We start from the raw sequence: 15,857 nt of genomic DNA, 5'->3' as shown, positions 1-15,857 counted from the left end.
TCCAAATTGATTCCCAACTGACCGGTAGCTGTCTGGCGTTGCAAGCTTCCACAGAGCTATTGCCACTCGCTTCTCAACTGTGAGGGCTGCTCTCATCTTGGTATTCATGCGCTTCAGGGCAGGGGAAAGCAAGTCACAAAGTTCCATGAAAGTGCCCTTACGCATGCGAAAGATTCGCAGCCACTGGGAATCATCCCAGACCCGCAACACTATGCGGTCCCACCAGTCTGTGCTTGTTTCCCGAGCCCAGAATCGGCTTTCCACAGCATGAACCTGCCCCATTAGCACCATGATGCATGCATTGGCAGGGCCCATGCTTTCAGAGAAATCTGTGTCCATGTCCTGATCACTCACGTGACCGCGCTGACATCGCCTCCTCGCTCGGTATCGCTCTGCCAGGTTCTGGTGCTGCATATACTGCTGGATAACGTGTGTGGTGTTTAATGTGCTCCTAATTGCCAAAGTGAGCTGAGCGGCCTCCATGCTTGCCTTGGTATGGCGTCCGCACAGAAAAAAGGCGCGGAACGATTGTCTGCTGTTGCTCTGACGGAGGGAGGGGCAACTGATGACATGGCTTACAGGGTTGGCTTACAGGGAATTAAAATCAACAAAGGGGGTGGCTTTACATCAATGAGTACTTCAGGCAGGACTTCACGGAGGGTTCCAATAAGAAATGGTGCACCTAAGTAATTGTTCTTATTGGAACAAGTAGGTTGGTCTGGCCTCTGATTGATACATGGCTAGATTTACCTTGCTGCACCTTCTCTGTGAGTGACTGCAGTGTGACCTAGAGGAATGAGCCCCCTAGACGGGAAGGGGGGGAAGCAAATGAGTACAAAACAAATCTGGTCTATTTCTTGTTTTGATCCACTCCATCTGTCTTTTACATTTTTGGCTGGCAGCAGACGGTGCAGAAGGACTGCAAGCCATCCACATCTCATGGCTGCTCGGCAGAAGATGGTGCAGTAGGACTGCTAACAATCCGTATCGCCTGCCTGCTCACCATAAGATGGTTCAATAGGACTGACTGCAGGACTAAAGAGAATGACCTGGTCAAGTCACTTCTAATGTAGTCCCAGCACCCAGTCTGCCCAGGCGCTCCTGGCCGACGTGGCCAGGAGCACCTCGGACATGATGATGACGGCTACCAGTCCTACTGCACCGTCTGCTGCCACAAGGCAAGGGGTTGCTGCTGCTGTGTAGCAATGCAGTACCACGTCTGCCAGCACCCAGGAGACATACAGTGACAGTTACCTGAGCGGGCTCCATGCTTGCCATGGTATGGCGTCTGCACAGGTAACTCAAGAAAAAAGGCGCGAAACGATTGTTTGCTGCTGCTTTCACAGAGGGAGGGAGGGAACGGGGGCCTGACGGTATGTACCCAGAACCACCCGCGACAATGTTTTAGCTCTATCAGGCATTGGGATCTCAACCCAGAATTCCAATGGGCAGCGGAGACTGCGGGAACTGTGGGATAGCTACCCACAGTGCAACACTCCGGAAGTCGACCCTTGCCTCAGTACTGTGGAAGCACTCCGCCGAGTTAATGTACTTAGAGCATTTTCTGTGGGGACACACACACTCGAATATATAAAAACGATTTCTAAAAAACTGACTTCTATAAATTCAACCTAATTTTGTAGTGTAGACATACCCTTACATTCAGTAGGCTTTTAGAGTGATACACGTTCTAGAATCTTGAACCATCCTATATAATTCTATAGCAGGGATAAAATTCTCTGTTAAATTTTATTGGATGGCCCAAAATACTTACAGAAAGGTGATAATTTTCTATTAAGTACTATAAGTCTTTTGCAGAAACACTTTTTCCCCTTTTTAAAAGTTAATTTGGTCTTGATAAGAGCAAGATATTGTTTCCCTGGCTATAACACTAACTATATTAATAAACTAAGAAAATACTAGGGCTGGTTGAGCATGTTTTAAAAAATCGATTTGCAAATATACACCTGTATAAAAGGAGCAAGTTTGTTTCACCATGGTTCATGGGATCCTATTAATTTTTTGCATATTCATGTAACTGCTGGGTATTTGAGAATATTTGCTGCCCTCTAAATTTCACACATAATTATTCCTCCATAAAGTCACTATTCTCCAGTGTGGATTACTGAAATATTTTTAGGAGGGAGATGAGAATTATGCTGTATGAATTAGGCATATACAATGAGTTACAAATGGGAAGTAGTGGATGCAAATAGATAAGCAGAAAATCATAGTATAGAAACCATTGGCCCAAATATTTGGGGGTAGAAATGTATTAAAGAAAAGAACCACCTGGCAAAATAAATAATTTGCCAAGTTGCAAAGAGACTAAAGCCTAATCTTGTACTGAGAAACTCTCAGACCCTTGTAACTGCCTGGTGCTCCATTGACCTTCCTGGTGGAGGGGTCTGGGCTTTGTTGTTACACTTATCTGTATTATCATAGCACGTGGAAGCCCTAGTCATGGACATGGGCCCCATTGTACTAGCATCTGTACAAACACAGTATAAAAAGACAGTTCCTGCCTCAGAGAGTTTACAATCCAAGTATAAGATGAGACAGAGGCTGTCAATTAATCACAGTTAATGCATGCAATTCACACGCAACAAATGAACTAGATTTAAAAAAGTAGCCACAATTGATCACAGTTTTAATCACACCGTTAATAGCAGAATACCAATTTAAATTTACTATAAATATTTGAATGTTCTTGTACGTTTTCAAATATATTGATTTCAAAGTGTACAGTGTTCACTTTATATTTTTTATTACAAATATTTGCACTGTAAAAATAAGAATATTTTTCAATTAACCTCATAAGTACTGTCGTGCAATTTCTTTATTGTCAAAGTTCAACTTACAAATGTCGAATTTAATTATTTTTTTTTACCTAACTGCAGTCAAAAACAAAACCGTGTAAAACTTGAGAGCCTACAAGTTGAAACATGAATGGACATACAAATGTTTAACATATCTGGCACATAAATATCTTGTAACACTGGTTACAACAGTGCCATTCAAACTCCTATTCTCACTTTCAGGTGACCTTGTAAAGAAGAAGCAGGCACCATTATCTCCTGTAAATGTAAATAAACTTGTTTCTCTTAGAGACTGGCTGAAAAAGAAGTAGGACTGAGTGGACTTGTATGAATGAGATGAATGAAAAAAATGAGGTGAATGGAAAAATACTGTTTCTTTTGTTTATCTTTTTTACAGTGCAAATATGTTAATCAAAAATAATAATATGAGCACAGTACACTTTGTATTCGGTGTTCGGTGTAATTGAAATCAATATATTTGAAAATGTGTAGAAAAACATCCACAAATATTTATAATTTAAATTGTATTGTTTAACAGTGCGATTTAAAACTGCAATTAATTGCAGCTTTTTTTAACCTCACGATTAATTGCGACTTCCTTTTTAAATCGTTTGACCACCCAAGATGAACCACAACAGATGGATACAGACCAATGGGGGAGTACAAGGAAAAAATGAAACAATATTGGGCAATATGATAAGTTCACGGTACAAGACCGGGGCCTAAATCTGTAACCAAAAGATTCGCTAGTTCCAGAAAATACTGATTTATATTTTTTTAAAATGGATGGCAGTATTTTCCTTGGTAATGTGGGAGGACAACAGAAAAGTGAGAAGGAGAATGTTCAGAGCTGTCGTGTGTAAATTGCTTTGCCATGTCGGAGCCAATAAACAATGGATGTTATTGTCTGACGGATCTTTTTGCTGTATAATTAGGAGAGGTTTTGCTTTAACAGTTAGTTCAGCACCACAAATTTCCGCATCACTATGTTTTGACAGTGAGCCTATGAGGCCTGATGTTGAAAGGACGGGATTATAAATATCCAGACTCTTCTGGGTTTTATTTCCAGCTCTTCCATGGGTTTGCTATGTTGCCATATGCAACTTAACGTTTCTCATTCTGTGTGTACCCATTATGTGTGTTCAGATTGGATGCTTATTTTTATTTTAAAATATTTGTTTAGAGCCATACATTTTAACATATCTTGCAAACCATAGATTAGATATGTCTCCTGTCCCAAAGGGTTTGGAATCCGTGCTTGATCGTAGTGGGAACTGAAGAGCTGTTCAGAACTTCACAGGATCAGGCCCTAATTTAATTAGCACTTTTTCTGTACATCAGTTGCTTAGAAATGTGTGGGCTCATAAAACTAGAGTTGTAGTTTATGCTGAGAGTCACCTGATGACATTCTTAAACATAGTAAGCATAGCCAGAAGTGTTTCCATTTCATGAAAAAATTTGAGGTTTCAGAATTTGTTTTCATTCAAGCATGGAACGAAAGCAAGGCCGTTCAATGTTCTTCATGTTAAAAACACAACAGACAAAGACATCTACCCCAAAACAGTCAAGAGCCTCTTGGTTAAGACACTCACCAAGTATCTGGGAGATCCAGTTTCAAATCAGACACCTCACAGGTGAGTGCCCTAATCACTAGGCTATTGGCTTTTCTGGGGTAGGGGTCCTCTCCATTTTTGTTTGAAAGTTTAGCTCTGCAATCAACTTGGTGAAAAAGAACTTTAATTTCACATAAGTATACACAGTAACTTCAGAAACTAAATTATTCTTGGTTTTTAAACACTCTTTATTCTATTTAACCTTTTCTTTTCCTTTTAATCTTTTTTGCAGCTAATACGGTACCACTTAATTGGAGATTTGAGGCCTCTGCTAATGCAGAGACTGATAGGATCTAGTACCACCTAATACTGATGGCTCAAAGGAAAAGATGTATCTAAAAAGGCCAGTGATACTCATGGGAATTATCTAATTTTCCAGGCATAAATTAGAGCATTTTAAGTGAAGGAAATGAAGCTGAAATTATATTTGTGTATACAGTACAGTTAATTCTGGACTGCCTTGTAATTCAATGTAAATCCAATCCAGCAAGGTGCTGAGTGTCCTCCACTCCTGTTCAGATCAGTGAGTGTTGAGAATGTATTGCTCCGCGTAGAGGTACTCATCAGTTCAGTGGATTAGACCCTTTGCAAAAAAGCACTGGGATAGCCTAATACCAAAGAGGAGTATAGCCTGAAGCAAAGAATAAGAGAGCTGATGGTATAAGAGCAATCCCAGTTATATGGTTGTAGTGATAAGTCAGATCCTCAGGTGGTGTGTAAATCAATGTAATTATGCGGATTTACACTGCCTGATGATGTCGCCACAAATTTCAGGTTGAACAGAACTTGAAAAATGGTAAATTTCAAGAACTTGAAAAATGGTAAATTTGAGTCATAGTGCCTGACAAGCGATGCCAGCAGAAATTTTAAGAGCCGTCTGGCTGGTTCTGCAAAGCTTTATCGACTGATCTGTGAAACATGAAATTAACATTCAGTACTTTAGGCAGTGCTCTTGTTCACCATTGTTTTTAAAGGCATATCTGTGAGAAATATTACTTAGAGTTATAGTTCTGGCCTGCTAACATGTGAAACCCCAATTCAACAAAGCAGTTAAGCACATGGTTAATTTTAAGCATTGATGTCAATGGGCCATACGCACAAGCTTCAAGTTAAGCATGTACGTAAGTGTTTTACCTGAATTGAAGTGCTTACCTGAATTGAGGCCTGAATCAGTTTGCAATCTGTTATCTTTCTTCAGTTTTAAACTTCATTATTTCTCAAAATTGTGTGTGCCAGGATGTGGTTAAAAAAGCAAATCTCCATATCCAAATTGTGAAGGGGGAAAAAACTAACTATCCGTTAAAAGGTCTCTGTCTGACCAGTAAAAGGAAAGGTAGCATTGAACAAGTATAAAACTAACTAGAATTAAATAAGTTCATAGAGGATAGGTCCATCAGTGGGCATTAGCCATATTCAAGGATGGTGTCCCTAGCCTCTGTTTGCCAGAAGCTGGGAATGGGCGACAGGATGGATCCCTTGATGTTTATTTGTTCTGTTCATTCCCTCTGAAGTATCTGCCATTAGCCACTGTTGGAAGACAGGATACTGGGTTAGATGGACCTTTGGTCTGATCCAGGATGGCTGTTCTTATGATAGCCTTTTCACTTATTAAATTAAATATAGTCATCCAGTTTTTGCTTTAATATATTGATACCACTTGACTCTAAATATAAGTAAGGAAGCATTTTATCTACCAGAGAACTAAATGAAACTGCACTGTTCTCTTTTCAGGTAACTTAATGGCCATGAATCTGCTGTTCTTCTTTTACAAAATAATAATAATTATGCTCTGATTAGCAAAACAACTAAAATATATTTTAAAAGTTTAAGATCTGAGGTGTGTGTGATTTTTGTGCAAGGAAAAGGGGTGGTGTTGGACATGTGTGTGTTGCATAAACCTGATTAAAAATATTAGCATTTAAATGGTTCAAACTAGCTATTGAAGTTTTCTCTCTAGAAGATGTGTGCATCTCCCTTTCTGCTATTGTTATAGCCTATCTGGCTGTAGCACATACGGCAGACTGTTGATCAGAGTGCTGAATAGCTATCTTCACAACCAGAAGTAATTGGAAAGCTTTTTTGAAATGACAGAGAAGATGATGCAATGTGCATCAAACTAATTACCCCTTTCAGTTTTCAAAGCAAGCTGGCATGAGTTAAAACTACAGCCTTGATGTGGCAAAGCACTTAAATACATGCTTAAGTCCACCCCCATTCAGCAGAGCATATGACGTTTTTATTTAAATCATTATATGCTCTTTCCCAAAATTTGGGGGCAAGCTCAGAAAATCAGTGCGTTGCTTTGGAGAAGAATGATGGATGTCTGTTTTAAGGCTTTGGACTGGGATTCAGGAGATCTGGGTTAAATTCCTGGCTCTGCAGACTTCCTGTATGACTTTGGACAAGTCACTTAATCTCTCTGTGCATCAGTTCACCATCTGTAAATGGAAGATCATACTGCCTTCCTCCCATTCTTTGTCTATCCTGGCTGTTTAGCTTATAAATTCTTCACGGTAGGGGAGTGTCTCTTACTAAATGTTTGTACGACGCCTGGCAAAATGGGGCACTGCTGTTCGGAGTTTCTTGTAATAATATAAAATAGCACACACACACAGGCACTCATTGAGAAGGAAGTCTTAAATGTCCCAACTAGCAAAGACAGTCGTGTTCACCCTATTATGATTATGTTAAGTATGAAAAAGATTAAATTCCTCAAATTGCTGGGTAGCGAGCGGGCAGGTAAGAAATCCTTAGAGTCATTAAGGAAGGTAAGTGGGAAGCTAGTGACAGATAAAGTTATTAGTTTGGACCAGAATGAATTCATTGCATCAATGTTCTTGAAAGAAATAGTGAAGGTCATGCTTCAAAGACTGGGAGACATTTTCCTAAGGGAGACAAAGAAATGTTAGATGGTCTTATGATTATGCTAAAGTAGGTAGTCAAGCCATAAGCAACAGTCAAAGCTGACAGGCCCAGATGATTTGTTTTACATAAAGCAAAAACTAATGAAATAAAAATCTCCACTGCAGGCTTTCTTGATATCTTGCTAAGAAGTGGGAAGATAATTGATCTACAAGGAGGGAAAAGAGACATACAGTTAAATTCCGTTTTGGGGGAATTTATTGGAAACTATGGGCTGGGACAAGGTCCATACAAATATGTAAGCAAAAAAGAATATGGATCCATAAAACAATGCCTGGCTAATATGCATGAACTCCTTTAGTGCATCAATAAGACCATATTTTTGTGAGTGTTGTGTAGACCCCGCAGCAGTTAACAAGTTAAAGTGTTTTGGTTTCTCACTGAAAAAGCAAAGCAAAAAACCTTATCTGTGACATATGTGGCTAAGGGTGAGGGAGATCACTAAATAATGGCTACATCAGAGTTGTAGCCAAAACATACACACATCTGATTAATTCTTATGTTTCCTCATCTATGAAAAGAGGGTGGTAATGCTTAATTGCTTACCACTCTGGGGTGTTATGAGTTTTAATTGGATAACACTTGTTTAGTGCTTTGAAGATAAAATGCACTATATAAATATTAAGTAATACTATGTTAAGGTCACTGACTTCAGGGTCCCTAGTGTCCTGAAATAGTTAAGCAAACTACTAATCAGAGTTGCCAGGCCCCACAAGAATCATGAAATTTAACACACACACCCCCCCAAGTGTTTTTATTTGCCTTCTGGCTTTGGAGACTTTTTGAGTCATGTTTCCAAGCTTTTCTCTGCAATCATGAGGGTTAGAAAGTTAAACTTCGTCAGTTTTTATTTAAAAAATAAATTCTCACATAACTCTAAGAGCTGAGGATTTAAGAAAAACATCATGAGACTAGTGATAAAATTGTGAAAGCTGGCAGCACTGTTCTTTGCTGACTCATTTTCAGCCAGGCCTGCAGTGCATTGACAGAAAGGGCTGAGAACCAGAGCTTGTTCTATTGAGTTCTTCTTCCCTCCTTTTGTAACACTTTCCACAAAGGATACTCCAGCCAAACATTGTATTAACAGACCCCACTACTAAAGATCCCCAGGTGGATGTTTACTCTGGCTGGAAAAACTAACCCCTTCTTAGCTGGTTTGCTACCAACAAGGATCTTATTTCACTCAGTTGATACCCTTTTTTTCCCCACCAACCTTTTAAATTACTTTTTTTCTTTTTTCCTTTCAAAGTCTCACTCTAGGAACTTGGCACATGCTTTGTGACCAAGCAGCCTCCCTAGTACATTTCCATTGATCTGGGTATCTGTGGGCTCACCCAAAGCAGTTTCAATAGGAAACGGCATATCTTGATCAGATTTGGACATTGATTTCAGTGTAACTGGAGGACAAAGAAGAGCTCAGCAATGCACATGGACGGTCTGCCTTTTTTTGATCTCCCAACTAAAGAGCAAGTTTCTTTGCAGAATTGCAGACACGCATTAACACCACAGCCACTGCCTGACGTGACACAATTTCAGCTAAATAAATAGGACCTTAACTCGGTGGACAAAGACAAAGCCCTGCATGTAACTTCATTTTTAATACACATACTATTGGCAAAATCCATTTAGAAGGGAAATTGTTGCTAGACTTCAAAAACTATTTTGATTGTCCATCTGTGTTCGTTTTTTTTTTTTTTTAAACTGCAGGTGACTTTTGAAAGTAAAAGGACACAATAGAATAGATAAATATTGTAATTATCTATCTTAATGATCTTCTACAGAAATCTCTTTGGAATGCACATGTACTAGCTTTACCCATTTCCCAATAAATAAGTTGCATGTTTAAATTCTCTAATTTATATTTTTGCAACTATGGTACAAAACAATATAATTAGCTTTACTGTGGTGTGTCCTTGCTCCCTCCAACCTCTTCTTAAATACAGTTTACTCATCCTCTCTAAAATTTTATCTTGCAGACCTGAAACTCACAAGACATGTACTTCCTTGGACTGTTGTCTTTGCTGGTTTTGCAAAGTAAGGCCTTCAGCACAAATTTTCCTGATGAAACTATTGCAGAGTTTTCAGTGAACATTTATAAACAGCTGCGGGCAACTGGGGAAGATGAGAACATTCTATTCTCTCCTCTGAGCATTGCAATTGCCCTGGGGATGGTGGAGCTTGGAGCTCATGGGTCCACTTTGAAAGAAATTCGACATTCCCTGGGATATGACAACTTGAAAAATGGTAAGGTCTTCTAATTGTGTTTCTCTATGTATTTTTGTTGTAAAGGAAGAGATGGAGCCTATTGAACAACCATGGAAATGTCAAGGGTTTGTTCATTGATTTGCTATTTAACCAGTAGGTTTAATGACTCAGCATAGAACTGTAAACCCCTGGAATCTAATACCAGGCCTGACAGCGCTCAATATTCAGGAGTCAAGTCACTTGAACTCTTCACTTCAGTTTCCATCTGTAAAATAATGATGACATCCACCTAAAAAGCCTCCAAATATCTTTGGGAATGATCGTTTTGTTAATACCTGTAAAGCAACTTGAAGTCAAAAACAATAGAATTATAATATAGTATTCTTAAGGAGAAAGTCTGAAAACCTGTTCGTTGTTGCACTTGAAAAATAGTAGAATTTCTTGAAGCTGTAATTTTATGTGATTTGTGTAATGTCTAATGTAAATATTTTTAGCATAACTATTTTGTGATTCCTTGATGGGACTAGATGATCAAATTTAGAATAATAGAAAAAAATCTTAGCAGCTGGTGTAATGGGGTAAATATTTAGCATCATTAGATAAGAAACTCCCCATTTAAAATCTGTAACAGATGGGCAGATAATGCCTATTGTATGAACTAGTTGTTGTGAGTTGAAAGATAGGGACAAGAAAACATAAACCTAGAAAAGTTTCTTATATTATACGTTATCCTGGTGTATAAATATCTGTTGTTTTTAATAATACAGGATTAAACTCCACCCACAGTTATATCTGTGTACTTTCAATATTGTTGTGTGGACATACTTGAGGGCAAATTTGGTTCACAGGTAGTAGCGATGGTTGTTTGTAGTGAATCTGCTGGGCATTTCCACTTTATCGCATGTCTCTGAGTAAATGTAACTCACCCCATAACATGACTGTAGTTAGAGACCGTCACGTCAAAGGATCATAATGAGAGGCACTGTACGTAGGTGTTTGCTTGGAAACCCGTGAGTGAAACTTCTGGCCTTTATTAAAACCCACTGGACCTGGGGGCCTCTGAGAAGCAGCATTTTGAGGGCAGTCTAGAAAATAAGGTGGTGCTCTGGAGATATATACATGTAATTCCACTGGCCCTGCAATAGCCCTTTTGCATAGTCTCCTACACAGATGATGCCTGCAGATTCTATTTGCTGTCTAGTTCTACAATTTTGCCTCTAAGGGATTAAAAAGCAGACAAGTACACTCTGATATTTGAAAGTGTAGTCCAGTTAATGTAAACAAGGCCATGCTCGGATCTCAGACACCTACTTTGTGTACACTGCTATCAACTCCTATTTCAGCTTCATGTAGAGTGCACTGCAATAGCTATCTGCAAAGACCAACCAGAAGCTTCAGCTATTGTAGAAAGCAGCAGGTTGCTTGAATCTTTGTTCAGTACACATTAAACTCACTACACTTGTTCTCCATATGCTTTATTGGCTTCTGTTTTGACTCCAGGAGCAATTCTGGTTGCTGGGATTTTTAATCTCTGAAACCTGTTACTGTCAGAGTTCCTGGTTACCTAAGAGAGTGCTTTTCTCCTTCCCTGGGCAATGTCCTGACAACTGAAGTTAACTGAAGTAATTTTCAAGTCCCTAGACTGGAGTTCCACTGATGAGTTCTCAGTGGAGGGCTTTGGCATTGAAACTCATTCCCCCCGCCACCCCCCAGGCCCAAAACTGTTAACATTTAGGACACAGTACAAGACCCATTGAGCATTTGGGAGGGAAATATGTGCAAGAATTTTTTTTTTTCCTCAGGACAGCTCAGAATGATTCATTATGATGTTGGGACAAATGAGAGCACTACCATTGTCAGGGTTGTGTGAGGGGTTGAGGAAATGGCTCACTAATGCTACTTATTGTGGATAGTAAAAACCCAAACTAGTCATTGCACAGTGGCCTTCACATCTTCAAGATCTCAAATGGAACAGTCTACAACGTGCACATTCAAGTCAGTGTAATGTAGTATAATATCTTAGTCACTGTGTGTGGTGGGTTTTGTTTTTTTTTGTTTTTGTTTTTATTAACCTCTGATTTGTTTACATTTTCTGTGTCTGAGTCTTTAAAAAAAATAAAATAAAATAAACAACTCTAAAATGTTAATGGATGTTCTGTACTTGAGGCTAAGATACCATTATGAATTGGTAGTGCGGAGAATATGTAATATTTCTTTAGTATGTTTGCCTCACTAAGGAAAACAAACTACTTTTAATGGGTTTTTTTTATTTTATTTTCAGGTGAAGAATTGTCATTCTTGAAGGACCTTTCTGATATGGCAACTACTGAGGAAAGCCAGTATGTGATGACAATTGCCAACTCCCTCTATGTTCAGAATGGATTTCACATCAGTGACAAATTTTTGCAATTGCTGAAAAAATACTTTAAAGCTGAAGTAGAAAATGTAGACTTTAGTCAAAGTGCAGCTGTAGCTAACCACATCAATAAGTGGGTTGAGAATCATACAAATAGTAAGTCCCTGTGGTTCTCTTATTTCTCTCTTAATGTAAATGTTTGTGGTTGTATCGTGCTGAAGTAGGTCAGTGCTGGTTGACCTTTGTCTTGTCTGTCGTCTTCTCTCTCACTTAAGATTAAGAAATCTTCTCTCTCAGCGAGAATGCTAGCATCAGTTCTTAATACAATTATAATATTTTTTTTCCTGTACTGTGATAGTCCTTTCAAAAATCAGCTCTGAGCAACTGTCAATTCCTCTTCTACGTATAAGAAAATAACTGTAGTATCTATTGGTAAATAATGACACCTGACTAGCAACCACTCTGATTTGAGTCTGTTTTCTATTTAATATAAATGTATTTATTAATGAAAATTAATTTTTTTCATGATTTCTTTCTAAACTGTTGGTTACTACATAAAAAATGTTTAAAGGCGTTACTGACCTGAGCTTAGTAATGACTTAAAATGAGAATTGTGGGTGCTCATTACCTCTCAGGATCAGGCCCAAATATATTAAGGAATATAAAGTCAGTTTTGGTAGACGTGCAGATCCAATGACAAAATCTTGACACACGCAGCCCCTGTTGACTTCAGTGGAAGCCATATCAGTGTAGCCAAAGACAGAATTTGACCATTGGTAAGACTATCACTACTAAGGTGAACAGAGATCTCTAGTAGGATAAAAGAGTAAATGCAAAACTAAAAAAGTAAATGTATTTGCTCAGATCTGCTGTTGAATTCTGATCATTGCCTGTGTGGTGCTCCCATTGATTGTTTGGTTCCATACATACTTGGAGAGCAAATAGAAGCAGCGTGAGTCCCAACTTGTGGATCAGAGAATAGTTTTGTTCTAATTCTTTTTCCACCATATGTCTCTTTAAATTTAATTTGTGATGTTAATATTTTAACAATAGAAGCCAGATTCTGTCCTCAGTTGCAATACTGTAAGTCTAAAGACTCAGAATCTTTGTAGGAATTTCTGCCACATACACATCCTCATGATACCTGAGAATCTAGCTGTAGAGCTGTAATGGGAAGAAATGCTTTATTTAATACGTAAATTTGTGGCTCAAATGGGAAAAGTACTCAATGTTAAGGCTCTTGCTCTAGTTTGAATTCATCCTGTTTTGCCAAGGTATCAGGGAATGTGTCGCACTTTGGAGGTAAAATCCTGCCTTGCTGTTTGGAGACACAGAAATGGAGGAGACAGAGTAGCACCAACAGGCAATAGGTCACATCATGCTGGCGTAGGTGAATGTACAGTTGGGTGCACCTTTGTGTTTTTAGAAGGCGCAGTATAAGCACCTGTCTAATGCCTGCTGCACAAGCATGCTTTGTGCTGACCAAGCTGGCAGTCTGCAATCCACTGGGGCAATGATGCACTGACGGGCAGTAGTGGTCCCGCAGCTTAATATGTCGGTAGCACCAGAGCTCATTCTTGCCTGGCTGCTGTCAAGGGAGGAGATGACCCTCTTCCCTTGTTAGCACAACAATGCCACAGAGGTGGTCAGGATTTCATTCATGGCTTGTTAAACACACTCCTCTCAAAGCTTTGAGTAATATGCGCTCAACGAGGTGCAAAATAAATGAGACATAACTGTCTTAGGTTTCTATATAGTGTGGAATATTCTGAATATACAATAATGCGTGTTACCAAGAACTGTTTGGAAAATATCACTGAAAATGAAATTTCGAACAAGGAAAGGAAAGACTTCTGATTACTTCTCCTCCTCCTCTCTCCCCCCCCCCCCCCATTCAAACAAGCTTTCATGTTGGAACTGAGTGAGTGTGCTTGTGTGTTCTCTTGACTGTGGTAAACTTACTGCCTCAAGGGACATTGCCCTGAATAAACTGAAGTATAAACAAAAACAGTCACTCCCAAGACAGCATTAACCAGATTCTGCCCTCTGATGCACAAATGTGATACCAGTTGGCTGCCCTGTGGAGCTCTGCAAATGCATCCAGAGGCAGAATTTGACTCTAAACACACTCACGGCACAAATCAAATTGAGAAGTAATAAATAACCAGATAGAGTGCTTTTTTTTTTTTTAACCCATTATATAGCATGTCGGTCACAAATGGGAGTAAGGAATCCATCTGGGATGAATTATTAAATGCAGTGACTAGATTTGTCACTATTCTTAGAGTTATAAAATCAAAATTATTTTACTGAAAACAAGCTGTACCCAATCAGGTAACAGACAATGCACTCTGATTGGAATAATTTATTTAGGAGTGTGAGCATAGCAGCTGCTATGCTCGGCTAACAAGCCTCTCATGACTACAGCAGATGTAAGATGTCTTTTCTCCTTTCCTTTCCATGAGCAAATGTCCGTGAATCAAATGCTGAGGGCTTCCTCTCTTTAACAGTCCTCATCTTGGAGACAGTGGGCCTTCGCCTGAGTGAAAACTGAGTACCTGACCCACTCTCAGGGCCATAACCAAGGCAGGGCAACTTCCCAGGGTGCAAAGCCACGGGGGCAGAAAAATTACTCGGGGGAGGAGGGGGAGAGGATGAAACAGTAAGGGGCTCAAATATGCTTGCTCACTCCAGGCACTAAAATGCCTAGTGACGGCGCTGCCCACTCATTGCTATTAAAGGCCCCAATCAATGGGACTCCTTATGTTCTTAAAGTTAAGCACATCTTTAGGGGCGTCTTCAGATTAGAGCCCAAGTCCATAAAAGTTGATCCCCTGGGAGGAAAATAGTGAACTGTACTGTAACACCGGTAGAAACTTTCTTTATTTGACCTACATTTCCTCAAGGTTTCAGTGTGGGTTATATTTTAAAAGTGATGCTCAGAAACAAGTGACTGACAACCACTTGAAGGAAGGATTTACATACCGACACCATGATTTAGGTTTTGAAAATGCTAGAAATTTAATTTGGGATTTAATGTGAAAATCTGAATTGGAAATTATATGTTAGTGCTATTTTTTATTTTCTTTCCTTTTGCGAGCTGGATGAGCTTTTGATTGAATATTCAATTTTACGTGCAGTTTGAAGCAATCCTTCTTTTCCTGTCTCTCTGACAGACATGATCAAAGATTTTGCCTCATCAAGGGATTTCAGTGCTCTAACTCATTTGGCCCTCGTCAATGCAGTCTACTTCAAGGGAAACTGGAAGTCGCAATTCAGACCTGAAAACACAAGGACTTTCTCTTTCACTAAAGATGATGAAAGTGAAGTGCAGATTCCAATGATGTACCAGCAGGGAGAATTTTATTATGGTAAGCTGGGACCTGGACAGCTGACTTAATTAGTGCAGATAACTCTACCTCATTGTAGCGATAATATGACACTATGTATTCAGCCATGCACAATTCTGCACATGTATGTATATGGTTGACAAGCTATATGCAGTTACCTGATTGGCATTCCCTTGTTGGGTATTTCTTCACACACATGGTCAGTTACATGTTGCATTGACAGAATTAATTTTTTATTTTGTTTTATAATTTCAACAGGTAATATTGAAGCTTACTTTTAAGCATTTTTTCTTTTTTATCAATTTAAATTTTCAGTTGCAGGAAATTATGATGGGGTAAATAATTAATGATGGTAGACATTGAGTGTCAATAAGTTTAAGCTTTATAATTGTTAAAACAGAAATAGTTGACATCACATGTCAAATATACAAAGTAAAAAACCTTAAATCAAACTTTACTGATTTCTCAAGCAGCAGTTTTCTTACTTCATCCTTAATTCTGTAAATTTCAGTTCTAGCCACTTTAAAATTATGAAATGTTTGATTTTGAAGTTTGATTTTTATCATGTTCTGATGAAAGGTGTCATCTCTTA

At 38.9% G+C, this 15,857-nt stretch overlaps 1 protein-coding gene across 1 annotated transcript in view; it reads left to right on the top strand.

The window, feature by feature from the left end:
* The window catches only part of SERPINI1 (serpin family I member 1), a 78,534-nt gene that overhangs the window by 36,585 nt on the left and 26,092 nt on the right, over positions 1–15,857 (top strand). Inside the window, exons 2-4 of the mRNA XM_074963610.1 lie at positions 9,331–9,598; positions 11,841–12,071; positions 15,092–15,286. Coding sequence (XP_074819711.1) covers positions 9,349–9,598; positions 11,841–12,071; positions 15,092–15,286 — 676 coding nt within the window. The 5' untranslated portion in view covers positions 9,331–9,348. The remainder of the gene's footprint in view (positions 1–9,330; positions 9,599–11,840; positions 12,072–15,091; positions 15,287–15,857) is intronic.

Source organism: Natator depressus, chromosome 9 (assembly GCF_965152275.1).
Source record: "Natator depressus isolate rNatDep1 chromosome 9, rNatDep2.hap1, whole genome shotgun sequence".
Lineage (NCBI taxonomy): Eukaryota > Metazoa > Chordata > Testudines > Cheloniidae > Natator > Natator depressus.
The sequence above is the reverse complement of the archived record's forward strand: the minus strand, read 5'-3'. Positions and strand labels throughout refer to the sequence as shown.